The 15095-nt window shown below is 36.9% G+C and overlaps 2 protein-coding genes across 4 annotated transcripts; both read left to right on the top strand.

The window, feature by feature from the left end:
* Positions 1-326: 326 nt before the first annotated feature.
* On the top strand, positions 327-6079 carry LOC133872435 (replication protein A 14 kDa subunit B). 2 transcript variants are annotated; one of them, XM_062309939.1, is made up of 3 exons: positions 327-441; positions 4669-4927; positions 5792-6079. In XM_062309939.1, exons 2-3 carry the CDS (start codon positions 4672-4674, stop codon positions 5854-5856), a joined length of 321 nt encoding a protein of 106 aa, XP_062165923.1. In that variant the 5' UTR covers positions 327-441; positions 4669-4671; the 3' UTR covers positions 5857-6079. The 2 variants fall into 2 exon arrangements, with proteins under 2 accessions (XP_062165923.1, XP_062165924.1); XM_062309940.1 differs by having other exon boundaries at positions 430-566.
* Positions 6080-8410: 2331 nt separating this feature from the next.
* On the top strand, positions 8411-15045 carry LOC133872961 (heterogeneous nuclear ribonucleoprotein Q-like). Of its 2 annotated transcripts, none has more exons than XM_062310658.1 (9): positions 8411-8598; positions 10228-10707; positions 10789-10905; positions 11120-11260; positions 11434-11607; positions 12261-12468; positions 12565-12746; positions 13828-13913; positions 14765-15045. In XM_062310658.1, the coding sequence occupies exons 2-9, from the start codon at positions 10237-10239 to the stop codon at positions 14898-14900; spliced, it is 1515 nt and encodes a 504-aa protein (XP_062166642.1). In that variant the 5' UTR covers positions 8411-8598; positions 10228-10236; the 3' UTR covers positions 14901-15045. The 2 variants fall into 2 exon arrangements, with proteins under 2 accessions (XP_062166642.1, XP_062166641.1); XM_062310657.1 differs by having other exon boundaries at positions 8412-8598; positions 10175-10707.
* Positions 15046-15095: the final 50 nt, after the last annotated feature.

Below are 15095 nucleotides of genomic sequence, written 5' to 3'. Positions count from 1 at the left end.
TTTTTATTTAAATTGAGTTAAATGAATTTTTTTTAATTCAGTCTATTAAATTAACAATTATTTAAAATAGAATGGGATCCTCCTCATTTTAAATGAAAATTGATACGATCTGATTTACGATTAAGTTGTTTTGTTACAACTGAGTATGTACATTGATTCAAATGACATGACACCATATTGACTTTGAGGTCCATTGAATTATGTAAAAAAAAATGCAAATTAGAATTTTCCTCCATATGGAAACAGTGTAACACCACATGCAAATTAGATTAGCCATTGGGTCTTTTATTTATTTATTATTGTTTCTTTTACACGGGCGAAAAGTCTGCTTCTTTTTTCTTTTTCTTTTTTGGCCTTTCCCTCCACCTTTTCTTTCCCTCTTCTTCTCTCCCGCGTATTTCTCTCGGCTCCGCGTCTCTCTCTGTGTTTTTCGAGCTGAAGGTATTTCTCTCTCTCTCTCTCTCTCTCTCGTTACTGTTTTTAAGATCTTCTTCCTTCTTTCTTCACGAAGCCCTCATCGATTTGGGTCAAATTTGTTTGGGGTTTTTCTTCTTCACGACCAAAAGGTAATTTATCACCGATCAATTTTTCATTTTCATTCATAATTTTTCTGGGCTCTTTACGTCCACGAAATTTACTGTATTTTTGTTCTCTGTTCTTTTCGTTTTTGTACCATTACATCCGTGAAATTTCAAGATTGTAGTGATACCCATGAATTTTGAGATTGTAGTGATACCCATGAATTTAGTATACACCCAGTTCTGTACCTGTTAGCAAAATGCTACTGAAGGTCTGTACACAGAAAGAGAATGGATAATGCATTCCAGTGGGAGGATAGAATATTGAGAGGGAAGGATAGAAGAACTGGGTTAGTTCTACTAAGGGCCAAAAAGAGCTTTGATTTGTTGGGCTTTCAAAGTTCACTTCAGTTTTTTCATCGACAAATCTGGGTTTGGTTAGTGAAAGATGTTAAATTGCTGCTGCCAGTAGCTTTGTGTTTTGGTTTCATCCAAAATTATGTATTGTGTTTTGATTTGAGTATGCAGCTTGTCGGTTTTCATTTCTTTGTTGCTGTCATTTGCTTCTGGTTTAAAGCATTGAGTGATGATAAATGCACCAAGTCTGTGCATCAAAGCCTTGTCATGTTGAAATGGTGTTGACTGTTGAAACTGGTATATTTGGATGAGTTGTTGATTTTTTAAAGACATGTTCAATTTACTTTAGGTGAAGGCCTCGGCCTGATGTTGGGGTTTTCACACTTATCATTTTGGCATGGAATCGGGCATGCCACGCTTCTGTCATTGCAGATTAGAGATTTTTTTTTTAAGCTTCGTGCTGATTTCATTGTTATAAGAACAGCCTATTGATATATGGATTTTAAGCATTTGAGATAGTTTTATTTGGCTTATCATTTTCCAGATGGGGGGTTTCTTTGTTTCCATCAATTTTTGTGGATCGCAGTAGTTTGCTTACTTGGATTCTGACCTTGGTTGCATGTAAAGTCTAATTTTATGGATTCTTGTTCTTTTGTGGTTTTATAACTTACCCCCTTTCTCTTTTCTCCTCTCTATATGGATATTGTTTTTCTTTCAAACTGTCAGGATTGATATATCCTCCTTGTGGCCTTTCAGATACACTTGGCATGTTCTGTTAGATTTTTCTTCAGGGTTATATTATTCAATACTTGAAAATCTTTTCTGTTTACAGATCTTGATTGTTGGCTTTGACATCTAGATATGTAAATTGCACATCATTAATGTTTGTCTGTACAGCATATGTTTTTTCTTCTCAAGGGAAATATACAACTCTGCAGGCACAAGTTTTCTTCCCACTTATGAAGCATTTGAAACTTCAGCTATAACTCATTTGGCTCAAATAAGTTATTTATTTGCAGAGATTGAATTCATCTTTTTTAGTTTACTTTTTAATTCAGTTTATGGTTTTACACACGGAGATTGATTATCCAGCATATTTTTGTTGAGTAATGACAGTTTTAACAAAACGAGAGTTGAAAAATATGATCGTTTGAAAAAAGGACAGTCGAAAAATACAATACTTAAAAAAGTAATAAAAAAGAATAAAGAAAGCATATCTAGATAATATAGAGTTAGGAATAGATAATTGGATGTATGATGCTTTTTAAAACCTATTAGCTAAATTAGATAAAGTGAGTTTTTGTTAGCCATTTTGCATAAAAATTTGCATAAGCCATTGGGAGTGCTTTAACAAGGCGAAAGTCATGCTTGTTACGCGACCATTAGGGCACACTAAAATCAAGTCGATCTACTATGGGTTGCGCCCCTTTGCGCTTTTTGAATATACTTTACTTATAAAAAAAAAAAAAAAAAAATCAAGTCGATCTACTACACTATAACTTCCAGAACTGGAAAATTAGGGTTTTGAGCACGAAAAACCGAAGTGGTTTACGTCTAGGGCTTTAATTTGTTTTCTATTTTCCGCACTCAAGTAATTTCTCTCAACTTATATTCCTAATTTATTTTTGCTTTTTCTCATAGAAAAACTGGTCTTTTCCTTTCATTTTTAGTTATTGAATTTGGTTCTAATGGTTTATGGTTCTTTTAGCTCGTAGCTTGTGAATTCAGTTGTGGGTTGGTTCTAGGTGGAGCTGGTAGTGAAAACGATTTTTTTTTGGTACTTTAGGTTTGTAAATGGAAAGTGGAGAGAGGCTTATGAAGAGGTCAATATCGTAGATAGTGTTTGATTGGATTATGAAAGTACAAATTTTTTGTTTAAGGCCTATCAAATGAAGATTTGTGAACCAAATGTGCTTGTAATGTTTGTGTCTCTGATGGGCTGTAGTGTAGCCTGTCTTACTTAATTATTGGTGTTTGACTTCTCGCGCCTGATGTGGTATAGAATGAGTATGGGTTTGATGCTTTTAGGGCTGAGTACCAATCCCTTCGAGGGGTTTTCAGCCCTTACCGACGGCGGAACTGCTGGCTAGCGGTGGGAAGTTTCACTAACCGGCCGACTGATCAAGGGTTTTATTTTTCCAAATAGACCTTAAAATTTTATTTTTCCAAGAATTGTTTTCAGCATAGGATTTTATCAACTTCATTGCTCTGTGATTTTGTTGTTTTGAGTGGTTTTTGTTCATATTTATTTCCTAAAAAAATGATCTTTTATTTGTTTATTTATTATTATTTTTCAAAATCTTGAAACTTTTGCTCATACAGATTCTGGATTTAGAATATGTGATGCCTACAAATAAATCCAATAGCATCTTAAATCGTTATTAATACCGATATTTTCATGAATCCCATTAATTTGGAATTTTTGAATGGGAAACCGTGCATGTCATGCCTGTAATAGATTTGAGATGCTTGCTCGGAGAATGCAACTAAGATATAAATTGAAGATTTGTCTTGATTGGTTGGATTGGCAACAAAAGATTCAAATTTCAGGTTACCTACATATACATGGAAAATGTGTCTGGAACTGGAATTATTGTTGTGGACTGGACAAATACCATGTCTTCGTAGTTCATAATTAAACCTAATGACCGGTCTCTGGCTGCTGTCTTTCTATTCTGCAACGATTATTTGATTGAACTTTTCAAGTGCAGATCTTACCTCATATATGTATATTGCCGTTGGCTGGATTGTGTTACTGCATTAAAATAATCAATTTATAATTTCCAACGCATTAAAATGATTATGATTTTGGAAGCTCATCATTGAAGGGTTTGCAAAAAATTATTTCCTTCGGTATTTACTGAGAATCTGTGTGTGTGTTTACATATCTTCATTCACCTGTAAGTGTAATGCTTGTTAGAAGATTAATTAGTTACTATTTCTTCCTATTTTTCATTTTCAAATGCAATACATTGACTCTTCTACCATTGGTTAGAGCTTGCTTTACTATTACAGCAATAAGCAATTATTCCTCCAGTTATGTGATCTGTCTTTATGCCAACAAGTTATATGAGACCACCGATGTTATTAATTTGTTAGAATTGAATCAAGAGGGAGGCAACGAATGATAGCACAATGATTGTGAAGATCAAAATAACTGCGTTTAAAAGAATGAAGTCCGAGTCCTATAGTAATGTAAATTGTACTTGGTAAGTGCAATTCACTTGCATTAGTGGTGATAATATTTCGTAATAGGGCATATGGTAAGCCTTTCTCTCATTGGACTTATCCCATATGATTAGGTATTGTACTGCTGTTTCTACCCAACCACTACTAGAAGGCACGGTACAGTTTGAGCAAAGCGGTTGTTCTCCCCATTTCGGGATTATAATACCTGGCTAGATAAAAATGACAAAATGTTGTCAGCTGCTTTCTAGTTCTTTTCCTACTTCAGTTAGACTGTAAATTGCACACGTACCAGGGGTGATAACTTGTAGTATATAATTTTCAAGTCAAGAGGGACAAGGAAAGAAGTCATTTAAAAAGCCTAGCTAAGTGGTTATCTGGATCAAAGTAGTTTTGAGCCTGTTTCTTATGGTCTTTCTTTCTTTTTCTTTTTCTTTTTTCTTTTTTCCCTGTGTCTTACTAGAGACATTTGTAAAAGGCAATGATTTTTGTCAACAGATCAGTTTACAGAATTTCTGTAAAGTAATTATACCAGATAATATACATTTTCACTGGCTAATTATGTATTGGAGCTCTGGACTAAAGTTTTTCTTTATGTGGTTTGCAGGAGATGGATACATCAAACCCTGCAGTTTTTGTCAATGCGGAGCTGCTGCGCTTGTATGTTGGTCGTAGGGTTAGGGCGGTGATTCAGGTTCTGCGATCTGATGGTGGAGTTGTTACAGGAAAATCTACAGATGACAACCAGATACTTGTCAAAGGCTCTCCAACCTCTCCTCTCTCAAAGTTTGTTGAGGTTGTTGGTATTGCTGACGGTGAGAAATCCATCCATGCTGAAATATGGACCAACTTTGGTGACACATTTGGTATGTGCTTTTTACTAATTTTTAAAAATTCTTGTAATGGCGAGCTGAGCCAATGCTATCAACTGCATTTTCATTACTATTTTTTTTTTTTTTTTGCTTCTATCTGAAAGATTGCTCATACAGAAGTTTATACTGGATCCATAAGCACCTATGCCTTTTAGTAGAAGCTAGTTCATATATCTGTTAGCACTTGGACATATGTGTTGTTTATTAAACTTTTAGAATGCCCAAATACCCTTACATTTTATTGTCTGTGAAATAAATATGAAAATTAAACTTGTACTCTGTATCTGTTATCAATGGACCACTAATTGTTAGATTATAGTTTAAATTACTGCTTGATGGCCAGCAGATATGTACTTTCTCCATTAGTTAAACAATTTAATTGAGCAACCCCAAAAACAACATTGGCTTGCTCATATTAGTTCAAAAGAATTGTGGCTAATTTCTTATTAATTTCTGGTTCTCATTAATAAAAGAAATATAGCTTTGCTCTGAAGTGGTGGTTAACTCTTGACAAAACTATAATATGTTTTTTCTGTGATGAAAAGGTCTATGAAATTGGCTCTCTGGTAGCAGCTGGTAGATATAATTTTCTTTCTCCCATTCTTTAAAGCAGATGAATGTTCGTTTATAGGAATTACACAAAGACCAAGCCAGTTGAGAGTATTAATTGGGTTATCTTGTAGTGGGGCTTAGTTGGATGGTGCGGCCATTCCCTTCACATGTCTGTAATGTGTGCAGAAGTTAAAGTTTTGGCATAAAATTTATCTGATAGTTGCTTATTACTCTAGCTATGTTCTTGTCCTCTTGCTTTATATGATCTTTTTATGTTCTCTGAAGATAATGTTTGCTTTCTGGCAGAAACTCATACTTACAATCAGCTTTGTCAGCTTGCAAATGGGGAATTTAAACACATGTTCCTCTGAGGCACAAGTAGCTTACTTTGTGATACAGCCAGAAAGTTCTTCCCACCTACTAGCTTTAGTACTGTTCCATGAAATTTCTCAAACTTGAGTTTAGGTCTTCAAGTAAATTATCGATGAAGTGATAGCCAGGAATCAGATTTCACTGTTTGGCAATTGTTGAAATCTATCATGTTTGAACCTTGCGGATGAACCTCTGGTTTATATCAAAATTTTCTTCAACCTTCGACTCGTGTTGAAATTTTTAACATTTTTACCATTACTATTACGAGTCACTTCATTTAGGATGATGGATTTTTCCTCCAAATACTGTTTGGTTCTGGGTGCTACATTGGGTTCTTACTAAGCGAGTTTACGTTTTATAAGTGATTTTAAGAACCTCTAATTATAACTTTGATACCACTTTTCCTCGGGTCGTGACATGGGATTTGCGGGAGTTTGCTAGCCTATATATAAGACTTGCATGGTATAAGGGAAAATACGAAAATTTATTTCAATTCCACTTTGAAACGTTCTTTTTTATCATGTAACATGGTAGGGGAAATGGATGTTTTATACTATATTCTCATCATATCTTCATCCTACTAAGCTAATGTAGCAATGCCTATCACTGCTATTAGTCCTTATTACAAAACGAATTAATGGAAACTGTCACATTAACCTAGCAAAAGGGGGGTGAGATATTTAACATTATTATATTCTTAAAATGTCAACCTTTTTTAACTTTTTTTTAGCCCCCTAATCACGTCATTAAAGAGAAATGTTAAATACTACATCCATGTCCAACTCCCATCATCTACTAGGTTGATTTAGCAGTGCTCATCAACCCTTCATTTTTTTCACAATGGTCAATCTAAGGGCTAATGGACACTTATATATCAACCAAAGAAAATAGGGGTGGAATGAGGAAGTAGTGTGTAGCATTGCTCGTTATTAAATCATCATTGACGATTAATTAATGCCTTAACTTACTTGCACAGGAATCTCTTTCAGCGTAGTTTTATAAAAATGACAAAAAATTTCTTCAAATTGAATTGGAGGAATTTTTTTTCAATTCAATCTATTAAATTGACATTTATCCAAAATATAATAGGATCATTTTCATTTTAAGTGAAAATTGATAAATTTATTTTACGGTCAAGATTTTGATTTGTTAGAGCTGATGGTGTACATTGATTCAAACGACATGACATCATATTGACTTTGTGGCAACATATACATTGTTATATTTGTGAAATCTAATGCCCCATTTGTTTCGGCGTAAAATGATTTCTGGAAAATGGTTTCGGTATTTTCCGGTGTTTGGTAAGGGCGAAAATAATGGTCAACCGGAAAATGATTTCCGTTTGACTAAAAATGCTTAATAAATTTTGGAAAATGATTTACGCTTTTTAAAAGCGTAAATCATTTTCCATAAATGGTAGATGCAGTCGATTCTTTTTTAAACAACGCAGTCGACCTTTACGTTCAAGCAGTTGACTATTGCCGAATTTCGACAAGTCAGATTCCGACTCCGGTCGGTGCCGGAATTTGACAAATTAAGCCGGAATCCGGGAACGTCCAGCAGATGTCGCCGGATTCTGGGGATATCATGCCGGATTCCGGCCAGATTGGCCAGATTGGCCAGAATGGCCAAATCTCCGGCTATCTCGCCGGATCCTGGCCCGGATCCGGCTGTCTGGCCGGAGAGGCCGGATCCGGCCAGAACGGCCTAACCCCTGGCATCTGGCTGGATCCGACTGTTCTGGCCGAATCTCCGGCCGGTTTTCGGTCAACTGGCCGGGATCCGGCCGTTTTGTGCTGGATTCCGGCAAAGTTCGCCGGAATCCGGCGAAAATGGCCGGATTCCGGCAACTTTTGCCGGAATTTGTATATGCCAAATTTTAAAAAATATTTTTATATTAATATTTTTTATTTTGTGAATAAAATTTAATTTTTTTTAAATTAATATGATTAAATTAAAATATAAAAAATATTTGTAATTTTTCGTACGTGCCAAACACCGAAAAATGATTTCGACAGAAAAATATTTTTCTAAAAAATGACTTCCCCGAAATTATTTTACGACGGAAACCATTTTACGCCGAAACAAACGGAGCATAATATGCAACATAAAATCATTTCACTTGAAATAGAAAAAATCTTTACCCGTCTAAAATGCACGTGAGCCTCACATACATATTTAATAAAATCACATGCTTCTCATATTTATTTTTAGAAATACAATACTAAAACTACATATATTATTGACAAATGCCCGTTTAATGAACTGGTTTGGATGAACTTATCCTTAGAAGTGGGCAAAACCCGCCCAAACGGACCTATCTGCCCCGACCTGCAAAAGCCGAATTTTAGGATTAAAATTGCTGATCTGGGTTTAAATTGGATTATCCGTGTGGGACCGGTCACATGTATAACTTTTTTCTATCATCGTTATAATTATTACATGTCTGTTAGGGGCATCACTAATCAGCCCAAGCTACCCAAGACGGGCTTTACAGCTCTATAAAACGGGCCCAAGGCTAAAAGCTCAAAGCCCGAGTTCCAAGGCGCTTTAGGTAGATTTGAACCAACCATTAATGAAGCCGAAAGTCATGCTTGTTACGCGACCATTAGGGCACACTAAAATCAAGTCGATCTACTGCGCTAGAACTTCGAGAACTGGAAAATTAGGGTTTTGAGCACGAAAAACCAAAGTGGTTTACCGTCTAGGGCTTCAATCTGTTTTCTATTTTCCGCGCTCAGGTAATTTCTCTCAACTTATATTCCTAATTTGTTTTTGCTACTTCTCGTAGAAAAAACGTGTCTATTCCTTTCATTTTTAGTTATGGAATTTGGTTCTAATGGTTGATGGTTCTTTTAGCTCGTAGCTTGTGAATTCAGTTGTGGGTTGGTTCTAGGTGGAGCTGGTAGTGAAAACGATTTTTTTTGGGTACTTTATAGGGTTGTAAATGGAAAGTGGAGAGAGGCTTATGAAGAGGTCAATGTCGTAGATAGTGTTTGATTGGATTATGAAAGTACAAATTTTTTGTTTAAGGCCTATCAAATGAAGATTTGTGAAGCAAATGTGCTTGTAATGTTTGCGTCGATGATGGGGTGTAGTGTAGCCTGTCTTACTTGATTATCGGTGTCTGACTTCTCTCGCGCCTGACGTGGTATAGAATGATTATGGGGTTGATGCGTTTAGGGCTGATTACCAATCACTTAGGGGCGGTTTTCAGCCCTTACCGACGACGGAACTGCCGGCTAGCGGTGGGAAGTTTCACTTATCGGCCGACTAATCAAGGGTTTTATTTTTCCAAATAGGCCCTAAAATTTTATTTTTCCAAGACTTGTTTTCAGCATAGGATTTTATCAACTTCATTGCTCTGTAATTTTGTTGTTTTGAGTGGTTTTTGTTCATAGTTATTTCCTAAAAAATGATTTTTTTTTTTTATTATTATTTTTAAAAATGTTGAAACTTTTGCTCATACAGATTCTGGATTTAGAAGATGTAATGCCGACAAATAAATCCAATAGCGTCTTAAATCGTTATTAAAACTGATATTTTCATGAATCCCATTAATTTGGAATTTCTGAATGGGAAACCGTGCATGTCATGCCTGTAATAGATTTGAGATGCTTGCTTGAATAATGCAACTAAGATATAAATTGAAGATTGGTCTTGATTGGTTGGATTAGCAACAAAAGATTCAAATTTCAGGTTACCTACATATACATGGAAAATGTGTCTGGAACTGGAATTATTGTTGTGGACTGGACATAGACCATGTCTTCGCAGTTCATAATTAAACCTAATGACCGGTATCTGGCTGCTGTCTTTCTATTCTGCAACGATTATTTGATTGAACTTTTCAAGTGCAGATCTTACCTCATATATGTATATTGCTGTTGCCTGGATTGTGTTACTGCATTAAAATAATCACTTTATAATTTCCAACACATGTTCAATATCTCATCCTTAATTTTTTTCCCCTTTCTTTTTTCTTCGTGATTGCATTGTTCCAGATAGAATGTTAAACAAATAAACTGGCCATTGCTTTTGGGCAACTGCCAGTATCTAAATTTCGAGAAATTCACTGCTTCATAGTTTTTTTCACCTGTTGAGCATCACCATCCTCTTGATTATCATTCAGAATTCTCGCTTACCTGTCTCTGTACTTTTGTTACTATGTATGATCCCTTAGTTGAGAATCATTCAAATTGCAACTCCTTGGAGCCATACCTCATGGCAAAAATTCTGTCGAGATTCTTACTCTGCAACTCCTTTTGGCCTCTCATTGTTTCCACCTTTCCATATTTGTATTCTTTCTTCTGCCAGTGCTTCTGGCTTCTGGGCTTCTGTCACAGTTGCCTTGCAAGCTTTCTTTTTAGATACATAAGATGCCAAGGACAAGATCAGGTGCTGCAGCCTCTCATAAGCCAGATGTACCTGAAAAGCCTAGTGAGCCTGAAAGGCCTATAGAATCTGAAGAGCAGGTGGACCTTGATGGAGACAATGATCCTGAGGAGACAATGGAGGAAGAGGTTGAGTATGAAGAGGTAGAGGAAGATGAGGAAGTGGAAGAGGTTGAGGAAGAAGAAGAAGAAGAGGAAGAGGAAGAGATAGAAGAGGAGGTTGAAGAAGACGATGAAGACAAGGAGGCTGCTAAAGGAGTTGATTTACAAAATGGGCCACATGGTAACAAGGAGATGAAAGTCGATCAGGCGGAGGAGGAAGATGAGAAAAAAAAGCATGCTGAGCTTCTTGCGCTGCCTCCTCATGGGTCTGAAGTGTACCTTGGTGGAATTCCTTATGATGCTTCTGATGAGGATTTGAGGGGCTTTTGTGAGCCTGTAGGAGAAGTCACTGAGGTAATGTGTATTGTTGATTATAATATTCCTTGCCTGCTCATTTTTTGTTAAACTAATGAGATCTATATTTGATTAAAATAGGTTAGAATAATGAAGGGTAAAGATTCAGGTGGGGCCAAGGGATATGCTTTTGTGACCTTCAGAACCAAGGAGTTGGCTTTTAGGGCCATTGAGGAGTTAAATAATTCTGAACTAAAGGTAATTTAAGGACCTTTATGGTTATGCTCTTTCTCCTTTGAATAACCTCAGCCATGGCTTGGGATGACTACCACTGATGTGAGCATGCACGTGCATTCCACATTTGACTTGCGAGATTTATCACTTCCATTTGTTTGAAGATAAACTTGGAGTGTCGGACTTCTTCATTTCTCGTAGGATTGACTTTTCTGTTAACCCCCTCTTTCTTTGCCAGGGAAAGAAAATAAAATGTTCAACTTCTCAAGCAAAGCATCGGTTATTCATTGGTAATGTTCCCAGAAATTGGGGTGAGGAAGATATGAAGAAGGCTGTAACAGAGAGTGGGCCTGGGGTCATTTCTGTGGAACTGTTGAAGGTTTGTGAGATTTTATATCTTCTCTAATTTTTTACTACATTCATAATTGTTCATGCTCAAGTTACGCTTGTTTGCTGTGATAGCCAAATATATGATTTAAGACTATCGACATGATTCTTCATTTATGCCTCAATATGTTATAATTTTTCCTTGCATCTTCTTGACCAAGACAGGACCCACAGAATTCTTCCCGGAACCGTGGATTTGCTTTCATTGAGTATTATAATCATACATGTGCGGAATACTCAAGACAGAAGATGTCAAGCCCCAAATTTAAGCTTGACAACAATGCCCCAACTGTGAGCTGGGCTGACCCCAAAAATGCGGAATCTTCTGCTGCGTCTCAGGTCTTCTATTTTTTTGTACTATCATTCTGGTTATTTTGTCAATGAAATGATATGTAAATGATGGTATTTTATTTGATTTAAGTGCTGATCTACTTGAAGATGATCCTTTCCTTCTATTCCTTGCTGCACTGGATACGTAATACCCATGTTCTAATGCCCTTTTGTGCCCATAATTTTATCAGACAACCAAACACACCCACACCCCCCCCCCCCCCCCCCCCCCCCCCCCTCAACCCCCAAAAAAAAGAAAAAAAAAGAATAGGGTATCAAGCAACATCTATGGGTGGTTGAATCCTCTCTGCATAGATGTTGAAGTCTGTGTACTGTCAATAAGAAAGGGGCTTATGAAGCTTTTTAATGGTTTTGGGCAGTGCTCATAAACTTCTATTTTATGTGAGTAATCCCTCCCATGACCTCCTTGTGAATTCTCTCTATGTACGTGTAACATATTACCAATGAGCTCTAGCACATATGGCACTTCTTCACCCATAAGCATTGGGGTGGATGGTAAGCTTGTGGCAATAAGACCCCTTGAGTGTGTATGCCACTAAAAGAAAATGGACGTGCAGCATTTTCTTGTCAAGTGGTTGCCTTCTTACTTGTAATTCCAAGGTTGTGGTGGAGTCATGATTTAAGGAATTTGTTTGTTTCAGGTTAAGGCAGTGTATGTCAAGAATTTACCAAAAGACATTACTCAGGATTGTCTAAGAGAGTTGTTTGAACATCATGGAAAGATCACAAAAGTGGCTCTCCCTCCTGCAAAAGCAGGACAGGAAAAAAGCAGATTTGGTTTTGTTCACTTTGCAGAAAGGTCAAGTGCTATGAAGGCATTGAAGAACACTGAAAAATATGAAATTGATGGTAATTGTTTTGCTCCTTGCACCTTGTGCCCGTTCTGATCCTTGATTATGAACTAGCATTGTTGACAGTCTTTGTTGGATGTCCTCTGATTGACAGGTCAAGTTTTGGAGTGTTCTCTTGCAAAGCCACAGACAGATCAGAAGTCTTCAGCACCAAACACGCAGAAGTCATCCCTACTCCCAAGCTACCCACCTCGTCTTGGTTATGGCATGGGTGGTAGTCCCTATGGTGCTGTAGGTGCTGGATATGGTGCTGTAGGTGGAGCAGGCTTTGCACAAGTAAGATGCTTCTGCCCACTCCCCAAAACATCTGAGCTCTGCTTACTTTCTGGAAATAGTTGTTAAAGGAAGTTCTTAAAGTATTTTCAAAGGAAAGTATATTTACTTTTAAATTACTGTGATGCTTGGACAGTTCTAAGAGTTGTAAATTGCATATTTATCCATTACAAGGTGTAGAGAAATTGGGATCCAGTTGGGTGGATTATACCTTAGAACTGGCAGCACCTGATCTGCTCACTGCAGTAGTCTGTAGTGGGCCTAGTGGGCTCCCATATTGGTTTTTTTTTTGTTTGTTTGTTTTTTTTTTTTTTTCAAATTGAAATGGAGATAACTGTAACACTTTGCCCCTTATAAATAAGGTTGAGTTAGACTTGATTCATGGACTCTAAGGCAATTGTTAACTGTCGTTTAAGTATGTTATAATATAGTTATTATTCTTTCCTGATGTTTTAAAATTCAAACTACTTGGCGCATTCTGGTGTTTTGCCTAGTTTTGTTTGTCTTCATTTTACTAAAACGACTAGAGCATTAATAGTATGTAATCTTTGTTTTCCATCTTTAATGATTTTATATCTTCAAGCAAGAGTTGTGCTTCTAATACATGGTACATTATCTCATATTGCTAGTCTGTCACATCACCCCACGAAATATATAAAAGACATTATCATTACTAATTATATTTATAAACTGTAATTGGTTTTGACTGTTACAATGATAATGGAAAGGAAATTATATTAATACCAATGGCCTTCTAGCCTACTAGTACATCACCTGCCTTTTAAGGAGAAGTTGCAAGGTTCGACCCACCATGAGTGTGGGATTCATATAGATTGTAGGGTTATTCTATCATTTGTTAAAAGAAATAAATGTGTATATGCATAAAATTTGATTGGAACAAGCAATAAATCCTTATTGTTGATCTTCATATGTGATCACAACTAATCAAGGTGTTTACTTTAAAAGTATTGGTTTGTTTTCTTTGCTGAGAGGTGCATATTATAAATACTGAGAATTCTTGCAAATTTTCTGGTTGTAGCATTGTTTAGTTTTTACTGCTGATATAGGTGCGAAATTCTTGCAGCCACTGATCTATGGTAGGGGTGCAACTCCTGCTGGCATGGCAATGATGCCAATGCTTTTGCCAGATGGAAGAATCGGATATGTCCTGTAAGTGTAATATATTGGGCTTTTTCTAGTTAATCATACAATGTATGCCTTGTGTTTTTATTGTACTGTAAGGCTTGTTCTTTCAGTCCTATTACTTTGCTGCATTGTCTGCCAACCTTTCTTTCAATACCTGCTTATCTAGATAGTGAATCGTTACACTGGAGTATTTAGACCTGCAGTATTTGGTGTATCATTTGCAATTGCTTGTTTCAATGATCAGGTAGGTTATGACCGTCTATGTGAGATGCAATATAGTGTGTTGATCTAATCCTACTCTCTCCCTCTCTCCCCACCCCCCCTAACCCACCCACCCACCCACTAGTACCTGTAGAATCTGCCCCTTTCCCTTGTATGGTCAATTGCAAATGATACACCAAATACTGCAGGTCTAAATATAGTGTGTTGATCTATGTGAGATGCAATATAGTGTGTTGATCTAATCCTACTCTCTCCCTCTCTCCCCACCCCCCCTAACCCACCCACCCACCCACTAGTACCTGTAGAATCTGCCCCTTTCCCTTGTATGGTCAAATAAGCTAGAAAAGCCTTCTATATGTCATTACTAAAAAAGCCTAAATGCACTGGAAATTGTTCGTGCAAATCTTGAGGGCCTCTCGCCTAGTAATCTTTTATGGGGATGCCAAAGTCTCCACTTCTCCATGAAGTGTATTTGACGACTTAAAATGGTGTCAGTTACAGTGGCAGCAGTGATGCTGTTGGTATTGTGGGATGAATAATGTGCTTAGTAACTATGCCATTAAAGAAAGAAAAAATGGTCGAGAAATTCACTTTTCATTTTTAGTTCGACTCCGTACAGTTGAAGTTAAACTTTGTTTAATTTTTTGCTGTAGGCAACAACCTGGGATGCAACCACATACCCCTCCGTCACAGTCCCGGGGTGGCAGGACTGGTGGCAGTGGTGGCTCAAGTGGTGGAAGGCGCAGCAATGACAGCAGCCGTGGGCGTAGCCGGTATCACCCATATTAATTGAATCATTTTATGCCTGTATAAGAACTTATGTATTTGGGTTGAGCAGTTTAATTTGGCACTATACTATAGATCATAATCAAATACAAAGTCGGAAGTAATTTGTGTGATTTATCAAAAAATTAGTCATATATCATATTTCTTCCGGATGTGGGCTGAAATTCACTTAGTATAAAGCTTATGTGTTGTCTTAGA

This window comes from Alnus glutinosa, chromosome 7 (assembly GCF_958979055.1).
Source record: "Alnus glutinosa chromosome 7, dhAlnGlut1.1, whole genome shotgun sequence".
Classification (NCBI taxonomy): domain Eukaryota; kingdom Viridiplantae; phylum Streptophyta; class Magnoliopsida; order Fagales; family Betulaceae; genus Alnus; species Alnus glutinosa.
The sequence above is the reverse complement of the archived record's forward strand: the minus strand, read 5'-3'. Positions and strand labels throughout refer to the sequence as shown.